The sequence below is a fragment of the Micrasema longulum genome, unplaced genomic scaffold (assembly GCF_059751315.1).
Source record: "Micrasema longulum isolate JH-2025_06_02 unplaced genomic scaffold, ASM5975131v1 h1tg000162l, whole genome shotgun sequence".
Taxonomy (NCBI): Eukaryota; Metazoa; Arthropoda; class Insecta; order Trichoptera; family Brachycentridae; genus Micrasema; species Micrasema longulum.
This window is the reverse complement of record NW_028277367.1, coordinates 111024-131455: the sequence shown is the minus strand read 5'-3', so window position 1 is coordinate 131455 and position 20432 is coordinate 111024. Positions and strand designations below refer to the sequence as shown.

The 20432-nt window shown below is 33.0% G+C and overlaps 1 protein-coding gene across 2 annotated transcripts in view; it reads right to left on the bottom strand.

The window, feature by feature from the left end:
• LOC148284063 (ankyrin repeat and BTB/POZ domain-containing protein 2) overlaps nt 1–20432 on the bottom strand; it is a 90274-nt gene that overhangs the window by 6264 nt on the left and 63578 nt on the right. The window contains exons 5-20 of one of the 2 annotated variants that reach the window (XM_088242727.1): nt 18899–19140; nt 18195–18326; nt 17981–18107; nt 17433–17578; nt 15040–15227; nt 13190–13378; nt 11972–12120; nt 10531–10739; nt 9300–9528; nt 6566–6814; nt 5982–6109; nt 4809–5032; nt 4360–4565; nt 4111–4268; nt 2333–2555; nt 188–370 (exon numbers count right to left, since the gene is read on the bottom strand). In XM_088242727.1, the coding sequence (XP_088098853.1) occupies nt 188–370; nt 2333–2555; nt 4111–4268; nt 4360–4565; nt 4809–5032; nt 5982–6109; nt 6566–6814; nt 9300–9528; nt 10531–10739; nt 11972–12120; nt 13190–13378; nt 15040–15227; nt 17433–17578; nt 17981–18107; nt 18195–18326; nt 18899–19140 (2982 nt within the window). The remainder of the gene's footprint in view (nt 1–187; nt 371–2332; nt 2556–4110; nt 4269–4359; nt 4566–4808; nt 5033–5981; nt 6110–6565; nt 6815–9299; nt 9529–10530; nt 10740–11971; nt 12121–13189; nt 13379–15039; nt 15228–17432; nt 17579–17980; nt 18108–18194; nt 18327–18898; nt 19141–20432) is intronic. The other variant, XM_088242728.1, reaches the window with a different exon arrangement.

The following is a 20432-nucleotide window of genomic DNA, read 5'->3' as shown; positions in this document are numbered from 1 at the left end:
CGTTCAATATGTACATGTTTTTAGTGGGTAACTCAAAAATGCTGATAAAAACAGCAGATAAAGGAATTGATTAATATCATAATCCTCAGTATTAATGTCAAAATCTATGCAAAGAATCGATATTAAATATATATGAAAATAATGTTTTTTTTTTTTTATCTGGAAGCAGTATTGATCAGATTATTACCTTGGCATGAATATACATATTGACAACATTATGGAGATCCAAGGCCTGAGCACATCTTGCCTCACAGTATCTCTGCAGTGGCAGAAGTTGGAAGAAGCTGGCAGCCGCTAGTAACTCCAACACATCACTCGGCGGAACGTCCAGCCCATTGCAGCCTCCCGAATACAGGAACTGCATTACCAGCTAGAAACGTACATTAGAATTTGTTTTTAAAATATAATATGCTAGTTCATACAACAATGAAAAAATTGTTTTTACTAAACATCGTACATAGCCGATTATTAAAATATTTGTTGTTAAAACCAACATACAATTGTACTATGGGAAGTAATGGGCAGATAGCATGTATAACATGCAAACAAATATTTAAAATAAAATATTCCATCATGACTGCAAAACGCCATGAAGGGATATGAGTTACATTGAGAAAATTAAAATTTGAAACAGAATGTGATTAAACTCTTTAAAAAAATAAATATATTAATCCACAGAAAGTTTATGGTTATGGGGGGCATCATTACGATAAATTGAAATTTATTTTGTAGTTGGCAGAATTCCATTTTATGTTTTGGTAAGGTATCCAAAATAAACTTTCACTTTTATAAATTATTTCTTCATTTTTTATTCAAAATTACTGTTTTATCTAGGTTTGATAGAAATCCCCTTTACCTGTTAAATTACCTACATATTCTATTCTTACTATTGATAAAACACGTCACAATGTATACTCTTGTATATTAATAAACAAAAAAGCTCAGAGTAATAATGCGCCAAACTATAGAGGAGCCCAAATGTAGGATAACTATTCTATGACTATTGGGTATTAAGTTAGCTACAGTTTGCAGCAAAACAATGGGCCGTACTCAGGTCGAGAATCGCCTAATAAATATTAATTTGCATTGTAAATACTTTTAAACATGTACCTGTGTGTTAATTATTGCAGGGTTATTCCAATTTATTTTTCTGTAATTCGCCTATATTTATTTTATAAAACTGAAAATACATGTGTGTGTTTATTTTTTTATTTATTCATTCATTTTATTCACAATATATTTGTTACATTTATTGAGACATAAATCCCAACTCCATGGAACCAAAGTCCTGTGTTGAGTTTGTTTGTTTGTCTGTCACATCTCCGAAATGGCAAGTCGTAGCAGCCTGAAATTTGGACATGTCATTTTAGATTTCAAGGTTAACTATTTTCGAGTAAAATTTGAATCGACCTCTACCCAATAAAGATTCAAACTTTATATGGATGCCTAGTGCGGCCCCGACATATTGCCCGTAATCAACTGTCATTATCAACAGTAAACATACTTTAATTCACAAATTTATCTCCCAAATTGAGAAAAAATAGTATCTGAAGTAAATATGTTGATATAAGGAAAAATTTTAAGCAACATAATACACGTGTCGGGACAATAAATGCCAAAAATCAATGTAAATCATGACAAAATATTCTAAATCAATTACCTGTGAAAACTGACTCCATTAAGACCTTTGATGCCCTACTACTGCAACCAAACATACGGCAATTCACCATATTTGATTTTTATTAATTTATTATAACGTAAATATCCAAGTTATTTACAAACAAAGCCAAGCGACAAAAGCATCCGATAAAACCGTTATGTGTTTGTTGTCAAAAAAAACAAAATGGCCGCCGATTTGTTGCTAACCAACATCGCTTGTTTTCTATGAAACAAAGTGATGGGGCTTCTCTATAGGTTGACGCATTATATTACTCTGAGCAAAAAATGGAGAATTTTGTCCTGTCAAATTCTATTTTGGATACCTTACCTATTAAGATGTATTAACATGAAATGAAATTTACCAATGTTTGTTGATATAATCATTTTAAATTTTCTGTGATTTTTAAAAATTCAATTTTATTAGTAACATGATAGATACCATGCCCTTGGGCATTAAAAAAATGTATCGAAAGGAAAGTACAGTACATTCAAATGTTTAATAAGCATAGGTGTTAATATAGAAATTTTGTTTGTGTTCGTAGGGCACACTTTTATAAATTTATTGGAAAAAATTCGTTTGAATGAACTGTATTTAAAATTGTTAAATAATTATGGTAGGTGATAGATATCTCTTAATTTATATTTGTTAACTCAAGTAAAATAATGTTTTGACCTGGAAGATATGATATCTTATATCATTAATCTGCACAGTGGGCGAATGTCCCGACTGGCTGCTCTGTGCTGCGGGGCTCGAGGAGAGTGGCGGGCCGACTGTGCTGAGTGCCCCCGTGGCGGACTGCTGGGGGGCGGGCCGGGGAGGGGCGAGCATGGCGCGGAGGCGGGGGGAAGCTGTCACCAGAACTATCTTGTGTCCGTAGAACAGGCGCCCTTCAACTCTGTAATAGGTTTTAACAATCATATCAAATTAGTTTTGTTAGGTTTGATAATCGCTGATATAATTATGGATAATTGATACAGGGCCATTTTCATAATGTAATACCTCAAGAGGGATTCCAAGCAATAAATACAATGGTGATTATGAAAGTAAATTGGATATAAAAAAAAAATTCTTACACGCGATAAAAATTAGAGCATAGTTGTATTGCAAAATTGCTAATGAACGCAAAATGAATTACTCTTTGAAATGTCGTAGGTTCTTGTGAGCAAGTGTTTACAATAACCAATTAATTATAGTCTTCTTATGTTGTAGCAACTGGCAACAGATTTCTGGTTTCTGGGGTAGCCATGTTTTAGACGTTTATCAGGTACAAACAATTTATTTTAGAACTGTACGGTATTTTAATTTTCAATGTCAGAACAACACACAGACCTGAACTCGTGACATCGCGGGTAGATACAAACAAAAAAGGATATGCACTTGATTGTTTTGAAATATTGGAGATTAGAAATGCTGTACATAAAAATTTTAATATTAATAATCAAAAAAATCTTAGTAATAGTCCTATTTTATATAGGTTCCCTCTCCCTCACACAAATCCACACACAAACCCCTTCTTCTTCCTACTCCCGTAGCCACGCTCACTCTACCCTCACCGTGCAAATTTTATATGTTATGTTAGTTTGTAATTAACCCTGAAGAAGGCACAGTGTTACCGAAACTAGTTGGTTGTCAAATTATAAGTGGTACATAAAAACAATGTGATTTTGTTACAATATTTTGAGTTTGTCCAAATGTTTGTAGTATATATTTATTGGAATGTATTCCAATATTTATAAATATTATCATTTTTTAAATTAAATTTTAAATACGCTATATGTATTAATTTCAGTGAGGTTTTAAACATTGATTTTTTAAAAGTTTTTTTTTGTTTTAGTTTTTGTCAAATTTGTTGGAGAAAATTCTTGATGGAAGTTCATTGTATTTTTTATTATAGAAATAAAAAAATAGTGTAAGAAGTTAAATTCATTGTCAGGGGTGCAATGCAATATTGCAACATTATTGCAACAATTTTGAATAGTGTAATAAGCATCTGAAAATATGTAAATATTGGTATTATCTTCTTCTCTGTTAAGATCGGATTAACTGTTATCGACTAGAGGGTGATTCCTGAAACGTCGAGTTTCAGCTGTCCTTCCATCTTTTTGGTGGTCTTCCGAGCAGACGGCGACCAGCTGGGATTTCACGAGCGACAGTATAGGGGATTGATCTCTCGACATGATCTCTCCAGAATCTTTTCTTTGTTTTGCTCTACCTTAGGTATTGCAAGTCCGTCTAATTTCTTAATTACGGATTCTATCCCTTAGAGATTTCCCTGCAATTGCCCTTAGTACTTTCATCTCTGATGTTCCGAGCAGATTTTTTGTTCTTAATGTATCTGCCCTTGTCTCTACTGCATACGTCACGATTGATATTATGATGTTATAAATTCATGTTATATCTCAGAGCCCAAAGTGTTAGTTTAGTATAAAAGAAAATTAAATTATACTTACTTAAATGTTACATCTGAAAGTTCTGGATTATTTACATATTTAGGATCGATTCGCGAAGCTGTATTAGGTACGGGAACAGGTTCCCGTATAGCTTTTATAGCTTCCCAACCGTAACATGTGCAGAATATATCTGCAAGTAGCAATGTCGTTCCTTCCTTCTGTAATTACAAAACATATGATTTTATTAAAAATATGAACTTTCTGTCCAATAAAATCAATAATTTAGTATTTACGGTGGGATAAAATCACCTTGCTGTATCTGAATATGTTGAAGAGTAACGGGAGGCATTCATGAGCAAAGGTTCGGCTGTATTCATCAGGGCAGACTTGCAAGAAGTCTTGCAGGAGTTGGTCTATTACAGCATCCATCCTCCGGTCAGCAGCAGCTGCTAGGGATAGCATCCACGAATGAAGTGACCAGCTTACTCCGAGTGCTCTCAATTCCAGTGTTATGTCTGTAAAGGGGAAAAAGAGGGGTTTTATATATAATTTGAAGCGGTTTGGTTCTACTTTTAACGCTTAAAACTTGTTCATATAATATTCAAAAAACTATTTATCAAGTGGAGGATTTTAATTTTTTTTTATAAGATATTTCTATATTATGTATTATTATTAGATAAATAGTAGATTTTTTAAATTGGCTCTAAGTATTGTTGTGTAATAGCTGTGTAATATCCCTAATAAAATAAAATAAATACCTAGGTTGTTGGTCTCGGCACTGTGGTACATGGCCTCCTGTAGGGCCCGTAGCTGGGACTTGGTGAACTTGCTGGCGGGAGAAGCGGGCGGCGGTGCGGGGTGTGGCGCCCCCTCTGCCAGCATCTCCTCCAGGGACAGGACGTCCCCCTGGGGGGCAGTGGGGTGAGACAGCAGCAGCCGCAGTGCCGCTCGCTGCCCGTGGATGCAGCACACTGACAGTGCGCTGGTGTGACATTTACATTACTATTTAGTATTATATTATGTTTATTATTATACGGGTGGGGGGGAGCCGAATGAACAGTTTTGAAGGGGTATAAATAAAGAACAGTAATACTTAAAGAAAAGCGGTTTATTTTATTGAAATTTGTAGCTAATCCCATTTTCGAAAATTATGTCAATAAAGTGGTAGCCGTCAGCAGGAATACATTGATAAAGGTGATTGCTGAAGTTATCATATGATTTTCGGCACATTTTGATGGGTATAGCCGCGATTTCAATACGGTCTTTTGTGGAGTTGCCGTGGGATATTTTCAACACGATCAGACATGAGGTTTTGGTTTATCTGATCATGCACGTCTTTATTGGTCATCTACGTGCTACATTACTTTTTATTCTTGCCATATATTTATTTATAAACGTCCAGAGGGCTCTTACAATATTTGGTTAAGAAGTACAAAAAGTATTATAGTAATTGACACAAAATGTAATCACAATTATTTCGCTAATATGTTAATTATATATGTATTTTACTATTCTTTTATCATCCATTCGTTTCACACAAGCAAACCACTTAAATTATCCTTTCTTAACTAATAAATTATACCCGCCTTACCATATTATTATTTGATTCATTCAGTTTTAAAAAAATACAAAATAATGTTACATAAATTATAAAATTAATGGAAAATAAAAATGAAAGCAAAGATTGTCAATAATTAGAGGAGCAACCCTCACAAATTCAAGGCTAAAATTTTTTTTTATGGTCTTGGTCAATAGTATATTTCTAAGTGGCATAGTTATATGGCACACACGGGCAAAAAAAAAATACATTTTTTATTTTACGTTTTAAATCAATTGAATATATTTCTGTACTTATAATTATTATGCCCAGCGAAAATATAAATGTGATCCTAAATAAAAAAGTAGAATCAAATCATGATTAACTTTAATACCTATAACACCCTCTCTGTGCAGATCCTGAGTAGCATAAAGAATCTTTCAATAATGTTGAGAGGAATGGGTGAGCACCATGGGATAAGAGCATTTGGACCATCTCAATGTTTCCACTACCACACGCCACCTAGAAAGTTTAGAAAAAAATATTATGTAATTGTTACCAATATTGTTACTACAGATAAAAATGACTAGACTAAAAAAATATGTACATCTGGCGGTGATTTTTTGTGACATGAAAAGACACTGATCCAATGTTTAATTACATAGAAGCCCGATGCCACTGAACTGTAGTAAGAAATATATACAGAAATATATTTTCTTCTGTTTACAGTCTGAACTTAAACCAGATTTAACATTTAGAAGTTAAACAGGGTAAATATGTTTTGTTTATTAAGATATTTTTTAGAAATAGCACCAATTACAATCAAAATTACTTGTACCAGTACCATTTTTTGGTATATTCAATTCATTGTAAATATGCCTTCCTCTGTTTTCAATAGTTAGAAAATCTATAAAAATTCTATACATCCTGGTACATTTTATGACCAAAAAGCGCCGATTACAAGGTCTAAGATTGTACCTGCAGTGGAGTGAGTGTAGTTCTATCCTCGTGAAGCGTGGCCCCTCCCTCCACTTTGGCTCCTCTGGCCAGCAGGAGAGCAGCTACAGCCACAGCACCGCGGGCACAGGCGTACACCAGGGCTGTCCATCCCGCGGCCGCCGTCCAGGGGGCGCAGGCCGGGGGAGGGGGTGGAGCCCCAACGGAGCCCCTCCCGGGACCACAGCCGGGAGTCTCGATGTTAGGGTCGGCACCCGCGTCCAGTAGCATCTATCAATTTAGGTACGAGTATGATATACATTACTTTAGAATATCGCACATCCGATAAAATTGAGTCATAACTCAAAAAAGCAGAATTTTCAGGAGAGCCTAAAAACTAAGATAACTCTTTATAAAATGTTGTCTTAAAACCATATTTTCTTTATTCCATTTTCTTTTAACCCTTTGCAATCCTCATGTGACATGTATATTTAGATTTGTCTCAAAAAATCCTATTCAATTTCTCAAAGAAAAACTCCATCATCACAAATAAAAAAGTTCAAATATGACACTATTTGAGAGTGGCCATGTTAAAATTTTCCGTAGGGCTCAAGTTCCTCATTAATATGGAATGTAAAGCACGTCACATAATATTATGTATAAGGTATAAGTGAAATGTTGGGATTTGTTCTCCGAACAGCTAAGTTGTTCTTAAATACTTGTGTTCTTAGGCTTCTTTATAACCCATTGGTGCGAAGCAGACTTGAGTGTGGATCTCTGATCTGGGTGCCCCACGAATCGAAGTACTCTCTTATGCTGGAGATGGTTCAGAAGAAATTTCTGAGGTATCTTTACTTAAGGGAGTGCGGATACTATCCGTGGTCGTACCCGTCTGACTTCATACTGGGAATGCTTGGCTACAATAGTTTGGAGAAAAGAAGAAATACATACTTGCTTATGTATTTTTTCCGATTAATTTGCGGTATTACGATCAATAAAGGTGTAGTGGAGAGTATTTTTCTTTATGTTCCTAATGACTACCTTAGACATAGGCAGCTTAAGCTGTTTTATCTTCCTGCTTGCAGAACCAACCTGTCGATGGTAATGCCAGTAGGAAGAGCAATGTCTTTACTCAACCGTATTTCTTCGGATATCGACTTTTTTCATATTAGTGAAAAAATGATCAGAGAGGAGAGCATCCTTTTTCTATAATTGCTGGGTATTTTTATTTTACCACCTTTGTATATTTAAATTTTAGTATTAATTTTTTCGAGTTATGTATGCATTGAAATATTTTTGTAAAGTACGTAAACGTAAATAAATTGAAATTGAAAAGTCATTACGAGGTTTTTGTTTGTTTGGGAATTTTGATTTAAGAATTCTTAGCCTATTCCAATAGAGGAAGGCTGTATTAAACTTATATAAACTTTGAAATATAATACTTGCATTCAACAAAACTACTAAAGGTTTTTTAAGTAAATGATAAATTAATAACATGATTACCCATGCACAGTCCTTTCGTAGAATGCATGGAACCATTGGTTCCCCTAAATTAAGACAAATAATGTTTATAAAATAGCATGTTCAATAAATTAGTTATCAGTCATAATACCTAACATTTAGATTACTATAAACAAATAATGTAATAATAATCGCGATAAATTGCGGAGGAGTTTTACTATTGCCTAATAAAAAAAAGTTTGAAAAGCAACGTAACCCTTAAACACATCTATTCCTCAGCTCTGTCATGCGCGTACTTGCTACTGGCTGGCTGTGTCTCAAGCAAAGAACGATCGCGATGGAACCAAATTTAAAATTCTGTTCTAGTGCTGCGGCAGAGACTAAAATCACAGACTAAAATTCTCACTAGGCTGCGAAAGCAATCGAAACATACCGATACATTATTTTTCGTACATCCTTCTTGTAGTTTAGATGAGATGCGGCCGCAACACCGCGCAGCACAGGTGCGATTTTGGTATTTCGGCATTGAAGATATTATTATTATTTTGTGATGAAGTAGGAATACAAAATAAAATGTAGAATTTAATTCCAACATAACATCAATAAGTATAATGTTTATTTGGTATATTGAAAAAGTTTATATTCTACTATATAAATTGAATTTTTGGGCTCAAAGAATGACCAATTCGTTTCGTTGAAAAGTTGTGTTTTTTTAACAAGATAATATCTATTTTGGTTTCACTGCATTTTAGTCAAATGTAATATAACGCCACAAAATACTTCGCAGTTATTTATCATAGTATATTTAGTGAAGTTGGTTGATTTGTTATTCCAATTTATTACTAGATATGTAAAATTATTGATATATTGATAAATTATTGATTTAGTTTGTCTTTAATTTCTTAAGGGCAGTGTATATTATTATGTACCAATTACATATATATTAATTGCTTCCCTAATCAAAAACCTCACCGCATACCCCTAATGATTACACATTGGAAGACTTACATATTTCCATTAAAAAATATATTTCAGGTGGTCTTAACAAATTGTACCTTGTTACTCCTACAAAATTTAAAATTAGCTTTAATGTCATTTTTACAAAACACCCAATGGCATAAATAAATAAAAATACAAGCTAAAACCGAATGATTCTCAATAAAAATTCGTTTTAAATAATCATTTCTATAGTTAAATATATTTTTTAATGGGTATGTAGATTAATAGAATGAGTTACAAAGCACAAGTCATATTTGCATCTAAACTTAGAAACTAGTATGTAGTTAGTTTAAAAAAATAGTTTAATTTAGCTTACAGTTGCCACTTGATCGTCGTTCCTTGAAGCAGCCAACATTAGGGCGGTTAGACCCTGATGATTGAGAGTATTGAGGCCAGAAGCTGGTGGCAATAAGGCAGCAGCTTGAGAAACAAGGTCAGCTCGCCCAGATAACAAGAGACGGAAGCTGAGTTCCAGTTGTGCGCGACCTCCATCTTCACAACCGGATACTCCGGCTAGACGCTTCGGAGGAAGGCACTCCTCCATGCTGTGAAATAAATTAATGTTTGATTTATATTTTTCTGTTAAATATATGTATGTGCCTACATACAAAATTATCTTTTCGTCCACTTAGTCGATACATATTGTAAATAGGTAATTTTTCATTTGACCATGAAAAAAATTCAATCAGATCTCACATTTATACATTGTAAAATGCATTGTTTTCTAAAAATATGTAATATTATTATTATTTTATTATTTAAAAAAGTTACCAAGTTGTCTCTACAATCCTATTTTAAAATAAATTCAAAATATAAATCACGTTTTTTTTTTGCACCACAACAGTCCAGGAGGCCCAATTACAGTGGTGAATTACAACACAGAACTCCCAAGATTAAGAAAAATCACTTTTTTTTTGTGTTCTCACTGGGAATTGAACCCGAAACCTTCCTTCTTTTATGTTACTAGTTGATCCTGAAATTATCCACCATATAGGAAGCTTCCTCTCAAAAAATATGATAAATTTTTAGTTTTTTAAAAAAAATGTTTTTTGATTTTTATTCCTTTAAATAAATTTTACTCTTGGCAGAAATCATCCTTCTTAGGATGGATTGCCTTAATATAAAAAAAAAAAAAACTGCTAGTATATAAATCCTAACTAGTATTTAATTTTTATGTTATTATTTAAGAATAAATTTAATTGAAGAAAGGATTCCAGCAGAGCCGGACCTACCATAGGTTCAGTTGGCACAAAAAACCAGATACTTGCTTTCAGGGGAGGGAGGAATAATATGCTCGTAGTAATTTACAAACGTCCCTTTTCAGTAAGTGACGAGGCGTTTGATCCCATTAGGTCAGCGATAACCTGATTTTTAAAATAATGTAGAAGTAATTTTTGATATCATTAAATTTATAGTACTTATTTTAAAATGAATTTAATTGTGTTTCTGTCTTATCCTATTGTACCTGGAAGTAGCGACATTTTCAATTAAGATTTCAATGGCATCTTAAGTAATTTCTAAGTGCTAATTGCAGTGTAGGAACTCACCCGATAGGTCTTGGTGGACAATCCACTCCTGGAAGCAGTAACCTGGCAGCCTGCATGAGGTCATCATGGTCGGCTGCTGGAGCCCCGCGCTGCTCAGCATGAGCCCCGGCTACCCTCAACCACTCCACAAGGGGAGGAAGCACAGCATATGCTCGCTCGTACCAGAGTTCTTGCACTCCGCCTCGACTCCAAGCTTGGGAATGCTCAAGCTGAAAAAAAACATGCTATTACTTACTGTTATTAATTAGGAAAATAACAATATAATTTAATGATAATAATGAAAATAATTGTGGTACGACAGAGGAAAAAACGTTAAGATTAGCATGGAGTTGGGATATACAATACAACCTGAAGCGGGATATAAAAGGCAATGCTGTATTGTAGGTGTTTATTTTGCCACTATGTCCTTATTCCGAGAGATGGGCATCAGTGCAATATAAACTCCAGACATCACTGCGACCTGTGTAGATCTATTGTGACGAGCCCACTTAAATTAATTCTCGCCTTCCAAGCCCAGGTCTTTGCAGAGCCTGGCTACTGTGTGTAGGGCGAGTGTTCTCATTTTGCTGAATCTCCCCCTTCAACCCCAGATCCACAAAGTATCGGGCGGTCGAGTGTGAGTTCTCTAATATCCTCAGGTCTAACTAGTGGTCCCCCGAGGACGTGGCTTCTTTTATAGTACAAATCATCATATTCACACAGAATGTGTGTAGGTCTTTCCTCATCTGCACTGCAGAACCTACATATAGAAATTTCAGAAAGGTTCATTCTAGTAAGGTGTTTGCCAATATGTTACTTGTATACATATATTTTTTCTACATATATGTAAATGTTAAAATTATGGTATTGTATTGCAATACTTTTTTCAAAATTTCAGTGCTATGTATTGTATTATTTTACCGTTTATATTATTTTGTCCTGAAATAAATTGTATGTAACTCCTGGGAGTACAACATTTTGTATAACAATTAAATAAAAATAAGTATATATCTGAACTGGGTTGTGGTCAGTGGTAGTATTGTGGACTCACGAGCCAAAGGTCTGAGGTTCAAATCCCACTCTATCACAACTCGATTTTCATTTTTCCAGCACAAGTTAATTACGACTTTTAGGAAATGGTCAGAAAATTTAAACACATAGTTGAGTAAATAATAAGAACTCAAATATTTCTCTTTAAAAATAAAAAATAAAAAAGGAGGACCAAAAATAAACCAGATTAGTAGGTACTTAAATATTTTGGATAAATATATATAATTTATTTAATTCTGTCTCTGTTTGGAGAAAGAATACAGTTTTAGGTGTGAAATAAAACCCGGGGATGAGTATTTTCAGCTCGATGGCTACTCTCATTTAAAAATCCTCAAATAGGAAATTGAGCGGAGGTGGTTCTGCTAGGTAGTATAGTGGTTGACCGAAATGATGATGTGCAGGTATTTCTCACCTGAGAGCATCTCATGAAGTAAAATAGAACATTAATGGCAGCGTGGGTGAGGGGAGTCATGTGCGGTGCTCGAGCCAACAGGTCTTTTAGCTCCCCAACCGCCCCCACACAGGTCGTCAGAAGCCAAGAATCTGCAGGTCCACTTCGATCTGCAAACATTTTTTAAAATTTATTGAAACCAATCACATCACTCCTGAAATTGTATAAATGTTTCCTAAGTAATTTTTTTTTTTTTAAAACCAGAAGCTCTTTTATATTAATTACAAATAATTAAATTTAAAGGTAAATAATTAAGTAATATTTTACATTCTTATATATTTATTTATTTATTAACAGGCTTTCATATGTTGACACAAAACACAATAAATATTAAAAACTTAATTATAAATTGATATGAAAAAAAATAAAACATAGATGTAAACTATGGGTCAGAAAATGGTACAAGATCTTGCGCTAGATGTAATAATTCTTGTACCAAATCACATAGATCGCAAACCTTATTGAAAATCAGTCAATCAAGGCAAGCATTGAAACAGTGCAGTGAAAAAAATAAGACCGAGGATAAATACAATGACAAAAGCAATAACGAATACATACTGACAGTAGTTAATAGTGTCACAGACGTGAGATGTGCGCGAATATTTTTTATGCGCATGCATATCTTGGATTATTTGTTGAAAAATAGGGCGTTCAAATTTTTCTGAATTTGAACACAGATTTCACCCAATTTGTGAATTACACAACACAATATTCATTGGATAAAATCTTAGACAAGATTTTGTACAATTTTCTGTCCCACATATGCGAGTTTCGGACAAATAATAACAGGCACATATCATGAAGTAATTACTACAACTAGATAACTTCAAAATCACCATTTAGGAGTTACCCATTAAAAACACATTTTTTTAGATGACACAAGATGATTTGAATGTATGACATGTCCATTTGTAGCATTCATGGAGGAGGATAAAAAAATGAGTTTTTAGTGGGTAACTCACAAATGCTGATTTTGAAGTTACCTAGTTGGACTAATTTATTTGTTCCACTTTAGTCTGTCCTCAGCCCGACAAACCGACAAATCAAATTTTAGCCCCGTAACCTCCTTTACTTGGTCAGTTCATCTATATGGGATACTTTGTAGAACACACTACCAATTATATGAATCAATCAAACAAGTGAAAAGGTTATTAAATTTGCAAAACTGAAAACTCTCACCTGATCCATTTGAGTTCTTTCCAATTGATGGGTTTCCACCACCGGGACTTGCGATTGACTGATGACTGACTGATTGTGCTAATCCACTAGTATTATGGCTTTGATCATTACTGGAAGTGTTGGCTGAATTGCTTGATCCGCCAGATCCTATGGAGCTCAATGAGGCCCATCGAGGCATTGACAGAGCACCTGTAAATAAAACTAATTATAAATATGTATATTGGAGACATTTGAGGTTATAAAATAATATTTTTACAAATTATGCACAAGAAAGTATAATTTATTTTAATATCTGACTCTGTTTAGTTGAACTTTTATTTTTCACTTGCTGAAATAAGTTTTGAATTGCAAGAAAATTATAATTATTTTTTTTAAATATTTTATTTGATCAAATATCTATTGTTTTACATAGCCTAGTTTTTGTTTGCTTAGTTTGAGTCATAGAAAAAGGATGTAATATTTTGTATGGTTTGAGTTTTTTTTTTTTTCATTTATTATGGCTTTTACCATACTTGGTAACACTAGCCAGAAAAAAACAGTGTTTACTAATGTTAAATGGAGCAAAACAATATTACAAAGAAGACAGACATTTTTAAAACAGGTACATGGAACATAATAGATTTTAAAATTACAACAATTGGAAATAAAACATAAATCGCAATAATATTATGCATTATTAAGAAAAACACCCAAATAATACATATTTTACAACAAAAATTAAATCAAATTTCATTACACACTCCACTCAGATTCTTAATTCAAATAAAAGTAAATAAATTGGTATTACCATTATTTAGAAAAAAGCTCAGTACACAACTCCTGATTTGAATTTAACTATGCCGTGTTGTGTCCTTTTAAAGTGTAGAAATACTGCTAGGATCTTAAAGAAACATGATGGGATCACATTTCATGTGTAATTAGCAAACAAATGTTTAAGTGGCAAATGCATTACTTAAAAATTAATTTATTTTTCCATCTGTCAGACTGTCGAAGAAACAAAATGGATATTTAGTTAGTGTTGCCAGGGTAGTAAATTGTATACCCTTCTTTGCTCGTCTAATAAAAGAACTAATGAAAATTAGACCTCGAATTAAACAACGCCGTGGGGGACATTTGAACGACATTATCTTTAAAACATCAAATATTATTTAACAAGATATAAAAATATCCGTTTTATGTAAAATAAAATTTGTTTTATATTTTAAGTTCAAAGTTCATTAATTCAATTACTCTTATTAAAAGACACATTACTTATCTACTCTGTTGTGTCAATTAATATTTCCGCGTGCGCTATAAAATTTTAGAGAAATTAACAGATTGGTTTTTTTTACCTTACATTTGTGTTATGATTATTTTTTTACCCATCAAGCAAACATTACGCGGCGACATCACGAATGCGCGCAGCGACAGTAGGGGTATTAGTGGACACAGTCCGATGTATTCAAATATGATTCTACACTCCTTCTGGACTATTCTTAATTTTATGATGTATTCCTTCAATATATTTTTATTTACTTCTAAGGAACATTATCTAACTATACCATGCATGCTTATTTACGTGTATGTGTATTTTTTTACCAAGTGTTTTTGATAAGTGTCGTTTATCGAAACAAATCAATAACTATCCACCTGGTCAGACAGTTATGCATGTACGCTCAAGCCAACATTCATAAGTAATATAGAAAAAAAACAGCTTATGACAAATGAGGACAAGTCAAGAATAACAACCAAAAAAAAGTTTTGTCATATATTTTACAAGAATAAGGTGAAAATATTTTTATGCATTTACATTTTTGAAAACAGGAATCCATATTTTAAAATGACAACTGTATTTTCACTTTTTAGCATACCTGACGCTACTCTACCGGCATTCAGGTGTGCATAAGGTTGGAGGAGACCCCAAAGGTCTCCAGAAGCAGCAATGGCATGTTCTAGAAGTGTCGGAGTAAGACACGCTCCAGGGTCTGATGGCATGCAGAGCAACATTATCTCCTCTAATAATGTCTCCATTCCGGCACAAAGATAAATTGCTGCATATCTGTAAATTGCACATTAACAATACAATAGTTGAGAGAAGAGTTCAAAAGTTACTTGTCATCTAGAAAAAAATCGCTTAAAAAAATTGGTTATAGCTCGTATCAGTTTGAGGCATCCAGTGGAGTACCTCAGGGCCCTCACTTGGGTCCTGTATTGTTTTCTTTATTTCTGAATGATGTATCAATATTTGATGGATTTTCTTTTATTTGCTGATCATCTAAAAATCTCAAAGACCATTACCTCGACTAGTGACTCTTCAATCTAACCTTGTAAGACTAATACCCGTATGCAGAGACAAAACTTAAGGTGAGGAAGGTACATTCTAATTTCAAAGGCGAAGAATAACCCGAAGGTGAAGACAATAGAATGTACTTTCCTCACCTTAAGTTTTGTCTCTGCATACGGGTATAAATGATTAGTGTCAGAAAAACGAGCTTTTTCTTAATGTGGATGAGTGTAGTATCATAATGTCTACTTGAAGCAAAACCCCATATTGTTTTCCTATAACACTAATTTTATTGATCTAATAAGAGTAACATAAATAAAAGATTTGAAAATACCCTTAGATGGTAAATTATTGTTTGCTCTCCGCATTAATCAGATTACTAACAAGGTAAGGAAATAAATGTCTTGGATATTTGCTAATAACTGTTAAACATTTTAATTTCATCCACTCCCTTAAAACATTATTTACTGCCTTAGTTAGGAGTAACTTAGAATATAACTCAACAATATGAGCACCATTTTACAACGCCCATTTGTAATGAAGTTGGAAAAAGTTCAAAGTAATTTTTTTAAATTCATCAACTTTAAATTTAATTTTCCAACTGAAGAGAATGACACACTAGACATTTCTGATTTCACAAGACTGATAAGTATCAAAGTACCAAATAAATGCACAAGATTGCGGTCTACCTTTATTGTGGCGTCTAGTAATCAGAATTATTTTGTAAATTCTCCAATTGTCAGACTACGCCGGCTCAGAAACAAGTACGATGAAATTGGTATGTTCGTTTTTCACTGTCAATTTTTAGAGTAAAAGTTTTTAGAGTGATAAAATCAAATCAATTCACATTCAATTTTGTTAAACCATAAAATGCTTGAATTTCAATTTTATACCTGTGATAATAAATAAATAAAAATAAATTTGGAAAAACAGGTAATTTTTTATTTAATCAAAAATATGAAAGAAAAGCCCAAATATAACGTGATATTTTTCACTCAATTTTTTTTCTAAAAAAGCATTTGCGTTATATTCGGTGTTAAAAATGAGTAAATTTTTCCTTTCATTCCTGATCCAAATATATGTCGTGTTACATTTGAGGCTGCGTTATATTTGGGCTAATGTGGCATATTATTATATTTTCATTTCCAAGAATATTATAAATAATCATGATGTACATAATAAATTATTATGTACTTAATATTATGGAAAAAAAATATTACATACTTCTGCAAGTACCGTTTACCTACTTCTTACTAATCTGTTCTAAAGCAATTTTATATTTATTTTCCTTTGTTTAAGTTTTAACAAGTGGAAACACACGAACTTCCCTTTTGTTTAGTGTGGTATTGTATTTTGATTTTTAAATAAGCTTTTTTGTATCATTTGACTATGAAAAACAGTAATCAATAATATTTTTAAAAATAATTAGATTAATTTAACTAAATAAAAGTAATATTACTATAGTATTTCACAGTCCCTGGACTGGCAACTGAAGTGTACAACTGATCATCTTACCTACATGTAATAAGAAAAATGATCAAGGTATGCTGCAGTTGGTGTAAAGTAATGTCGAAAATTGAATTTGTGAAAGTAATGTAAAATAGTAAATTAGCTTTTTTAATCTAACACACTTTTATCAAATTTTAGTGGGTTATTGGTTTAATTCTGGCCAAAAGCTTAGTAACATGATAAATCTTATAATTGATAACAAATAACAAATCGTTTCGAATCGGGTTGTGGTCTCGTGGTTAGTATCGTGGACTCATGAATCAAAGGTCCGAGGTTCGAACCCCGCTCTACCACAACTTAATTTCCATTTTCTAATAGTGAGTTATTGACAACTCGTTGAAAATGGCCACTAAAATTGAAATGTTCGGGTATATCATAAGAACGCAAAGATTTCTTTTTTATACAAAAAAATGCATAATGTAGATATTTTTTTTAAATTGGTCATATTTTTTATGTTTGTTAGAAACATACTCGTGTATAAATTTCCCGAGTCGTACATCAACCATCCACCGATGAAATCTTCCTACAGAAAGCTGAAGTGCTGCCCTTTGCGCTTTACTTTGTCTGAGTCCGCTGTCACCAGACACTGCAAACATGGTAGCCGCTCTTAAACACGCCTAAAAAGTAAACAGATTTAAATTACTAAACATATATTATGTCTCGTCAAGGGGGCAGAGCACCAAAGCGGTTTTAAGTTGTTCCTATTTTAGAATCAGTTATTTACGCCAGTAAAAAGAAAATGGGAAATAATAAAGTTATGAAAGGTAATGGAAAAATGTCCAAAGCTCTGTGAAACTGACAAATCACCCAATCCTTTAATATTTTCTTTAATTTATAATTTAAAGTATAGTTGTCAATGAATTGTATTTTTATATTTTTCCAGAATATGGGATTTACGGCTTTGGTGATATTTATTTACTGAAAAAATGTTATTTGAATAATTCTTTCTTAAAAAAGAAGCACGAAAGGAGAACTTTTTTGTATCTGAAATGATTATGTTTTGAAATATTATGTTTTACCTTAACACAAGAATCTGCCAAGGAAGGACAAAGCACAATTCTAAATGCACCGGCAACTTCATGTTTAGAACATAAACCAAATCCTTGTGACAGTCTGTGAGCTTCCCGAGCCACTCTAACCAGAGCTCTAGAATTCAAAACAAAATTTTAAGGTTTTTAACCACAGAATACGATAAGCAGATATTAATTCATTTATATATTCGTATGAACGAACCTCTGAAGCAGGTATCCAACTCTCGGGATGGTTTCAGCAGATATCCTAGCTATGTGATCTCTACATCTTCCTGAATGTAATACTCTTTGAAGATCAGAGGCACTCCAGGGTAGTTGCTGCAGTTCAACTAATCTACAACAAATGTTTATCCATGTAAAAATACATAATCCAATATTCAACAAGTGGACTCACGTTAATATAATAGTTTTATTTTTTCATAGGTACACAATCAATTTTTCAAAATAGTAATATCTTATAATATATGCATGGCAAAGCCTTTCCATATAGCCTACATAATAAAGAAGTACCTACATATACCATAATGCTGAATTTGGAAATAACTTTACAACTCAAAAATAATACCCACTCGTTTGTTAATTTGGTTGCCCATGGAAAATCGTATTGTTCCAATTTTGGCTTTGTACCTTCTAAACTAAAAATGGTATATGTAGGCAGGTTTTAGAGACATTTTTCTTTCCTTTTCCCCCTTGAATGGTCAATGGAATTGATAAATAGAACAAAACAATCTAAATTATTATTTTTTTTAATATATTGTTTTTTTTTATTTATAATATGTCTTTTTCTTTAAGTAAAGCTCTTACACGTTAAAAAAATAAGGTCCTATTTCAAAACTAAACAAAATGTTCCGCTGAGGTTGGATCAATCCTCAGGTCAATCAATATTTTTTATGTGTGAATATTTACCTGTTATGAGAATCAACCCAAACAAATTCGTCGGCACTTGTGACATTGGTGTTGACAGTTTCAAGGGACGAGTGGCTGACGAGGCGGGGGGCCCTGTTGACTCGGGCGCCGCCCTCCGCCAGGTCGGAGCCCGCGCTCAGGCTGGAGTAGGTACTGGTGGACGTGTGGGAGCGTAGGGTTAGCTGCTGGATGGCGAGGCGGATGTCCTCCAGCCCGCCGGCCCCTGACCACGGTACCTGTAACTGAATTTGTGATATTATCATGGACTCGGCTTGGGTTTTAAAGTACCAATATCACAAATGTATGGGACAGTAATATACAAAATAAATCTAAATTAAGATGTAAATTACGCACTGACTTAGTAGCCAGTTGAAAATAACCACTTAAGGAATTAATTGAATGGAAAAGGATGTGCGAATGTATGCTGCCAATCCAGGGATAGAAACTGGAAAAAAATATTTATTATTTTTTTATTCAGCACAAGTACAAAAGCATTGCCTTAATTTAATGTTTAATCTAATTATCAGGTTGTCAGCACATTCGGATAGTTGGAGTTTTACTGTACAAGTATGTTTCCAGGCATCGTAATGTATGATGGTAATATATTTTTTTACTAAGTGTTTACATATTTAAAAAAAGTTATTAACCCAAGTCGAAATACTGACAAATTTATTCTGGTATTGCATCTAACCACGAATGTTGTTTATATTTATTTATTTTATTTTTACTAGGAAAAACAAGACATGTTATAAAATAATACCTACTATTTTGTTTATTTGTTTTCCATGGAAAAAAATATTGTTGTATTTTTTTAAACTTCTATTGATTTATTTTATTTATTTAATTTTACAATACGCCCAAGGGGCATTTACAAAAATTATACAGGTAAGTACAAACATAGTTAGTAATAATTTTAAAAATAAACACCACTTTTTTGTATACATGTAGAAACAAAAAAGCATGCTGCAATGCAAAATAAAAGGTGAAACATTGCATATTAAAAAAGAAAAAAAAAATTGGATATAAGAAAAATGTTAGAATTGAAAAGCAAATTGTAAATAACTCATAAAGAATTTAAGCAAAAAAAATAGTATTAACAAATTAATGTTAAAAACAAATAATAAAAATTGGTTTATAGTTAGTATATGTATATACATATATATATATATATATATATATATATATATATATATATATATATATATATATATATAATTCTAGATATATATATAGAGACTATCACTCCCTCTTACTTCTGTTCAATGTATATCATAGTCCTAACGCTCCTATATACCTTCGTTAAAAATTTAAACGCTTATCAGTTCATGGTTTACCTCTTCGTTCTAATTCTCGAAGCACTCTCTCAATACCCATCCACAATTCCTGTTTCTTCTCTAAATCATATAGTGTCCATGCGGCTCGACTGTGGAATCATCTCCCATCCACCATCAAAGATGTTACTACAGTATCTCTGTTTAAATCCTTTCCTTTATCTTCCTTAATCTCTCCTCCTTTTCTGTTTCTTCTTTTTTCC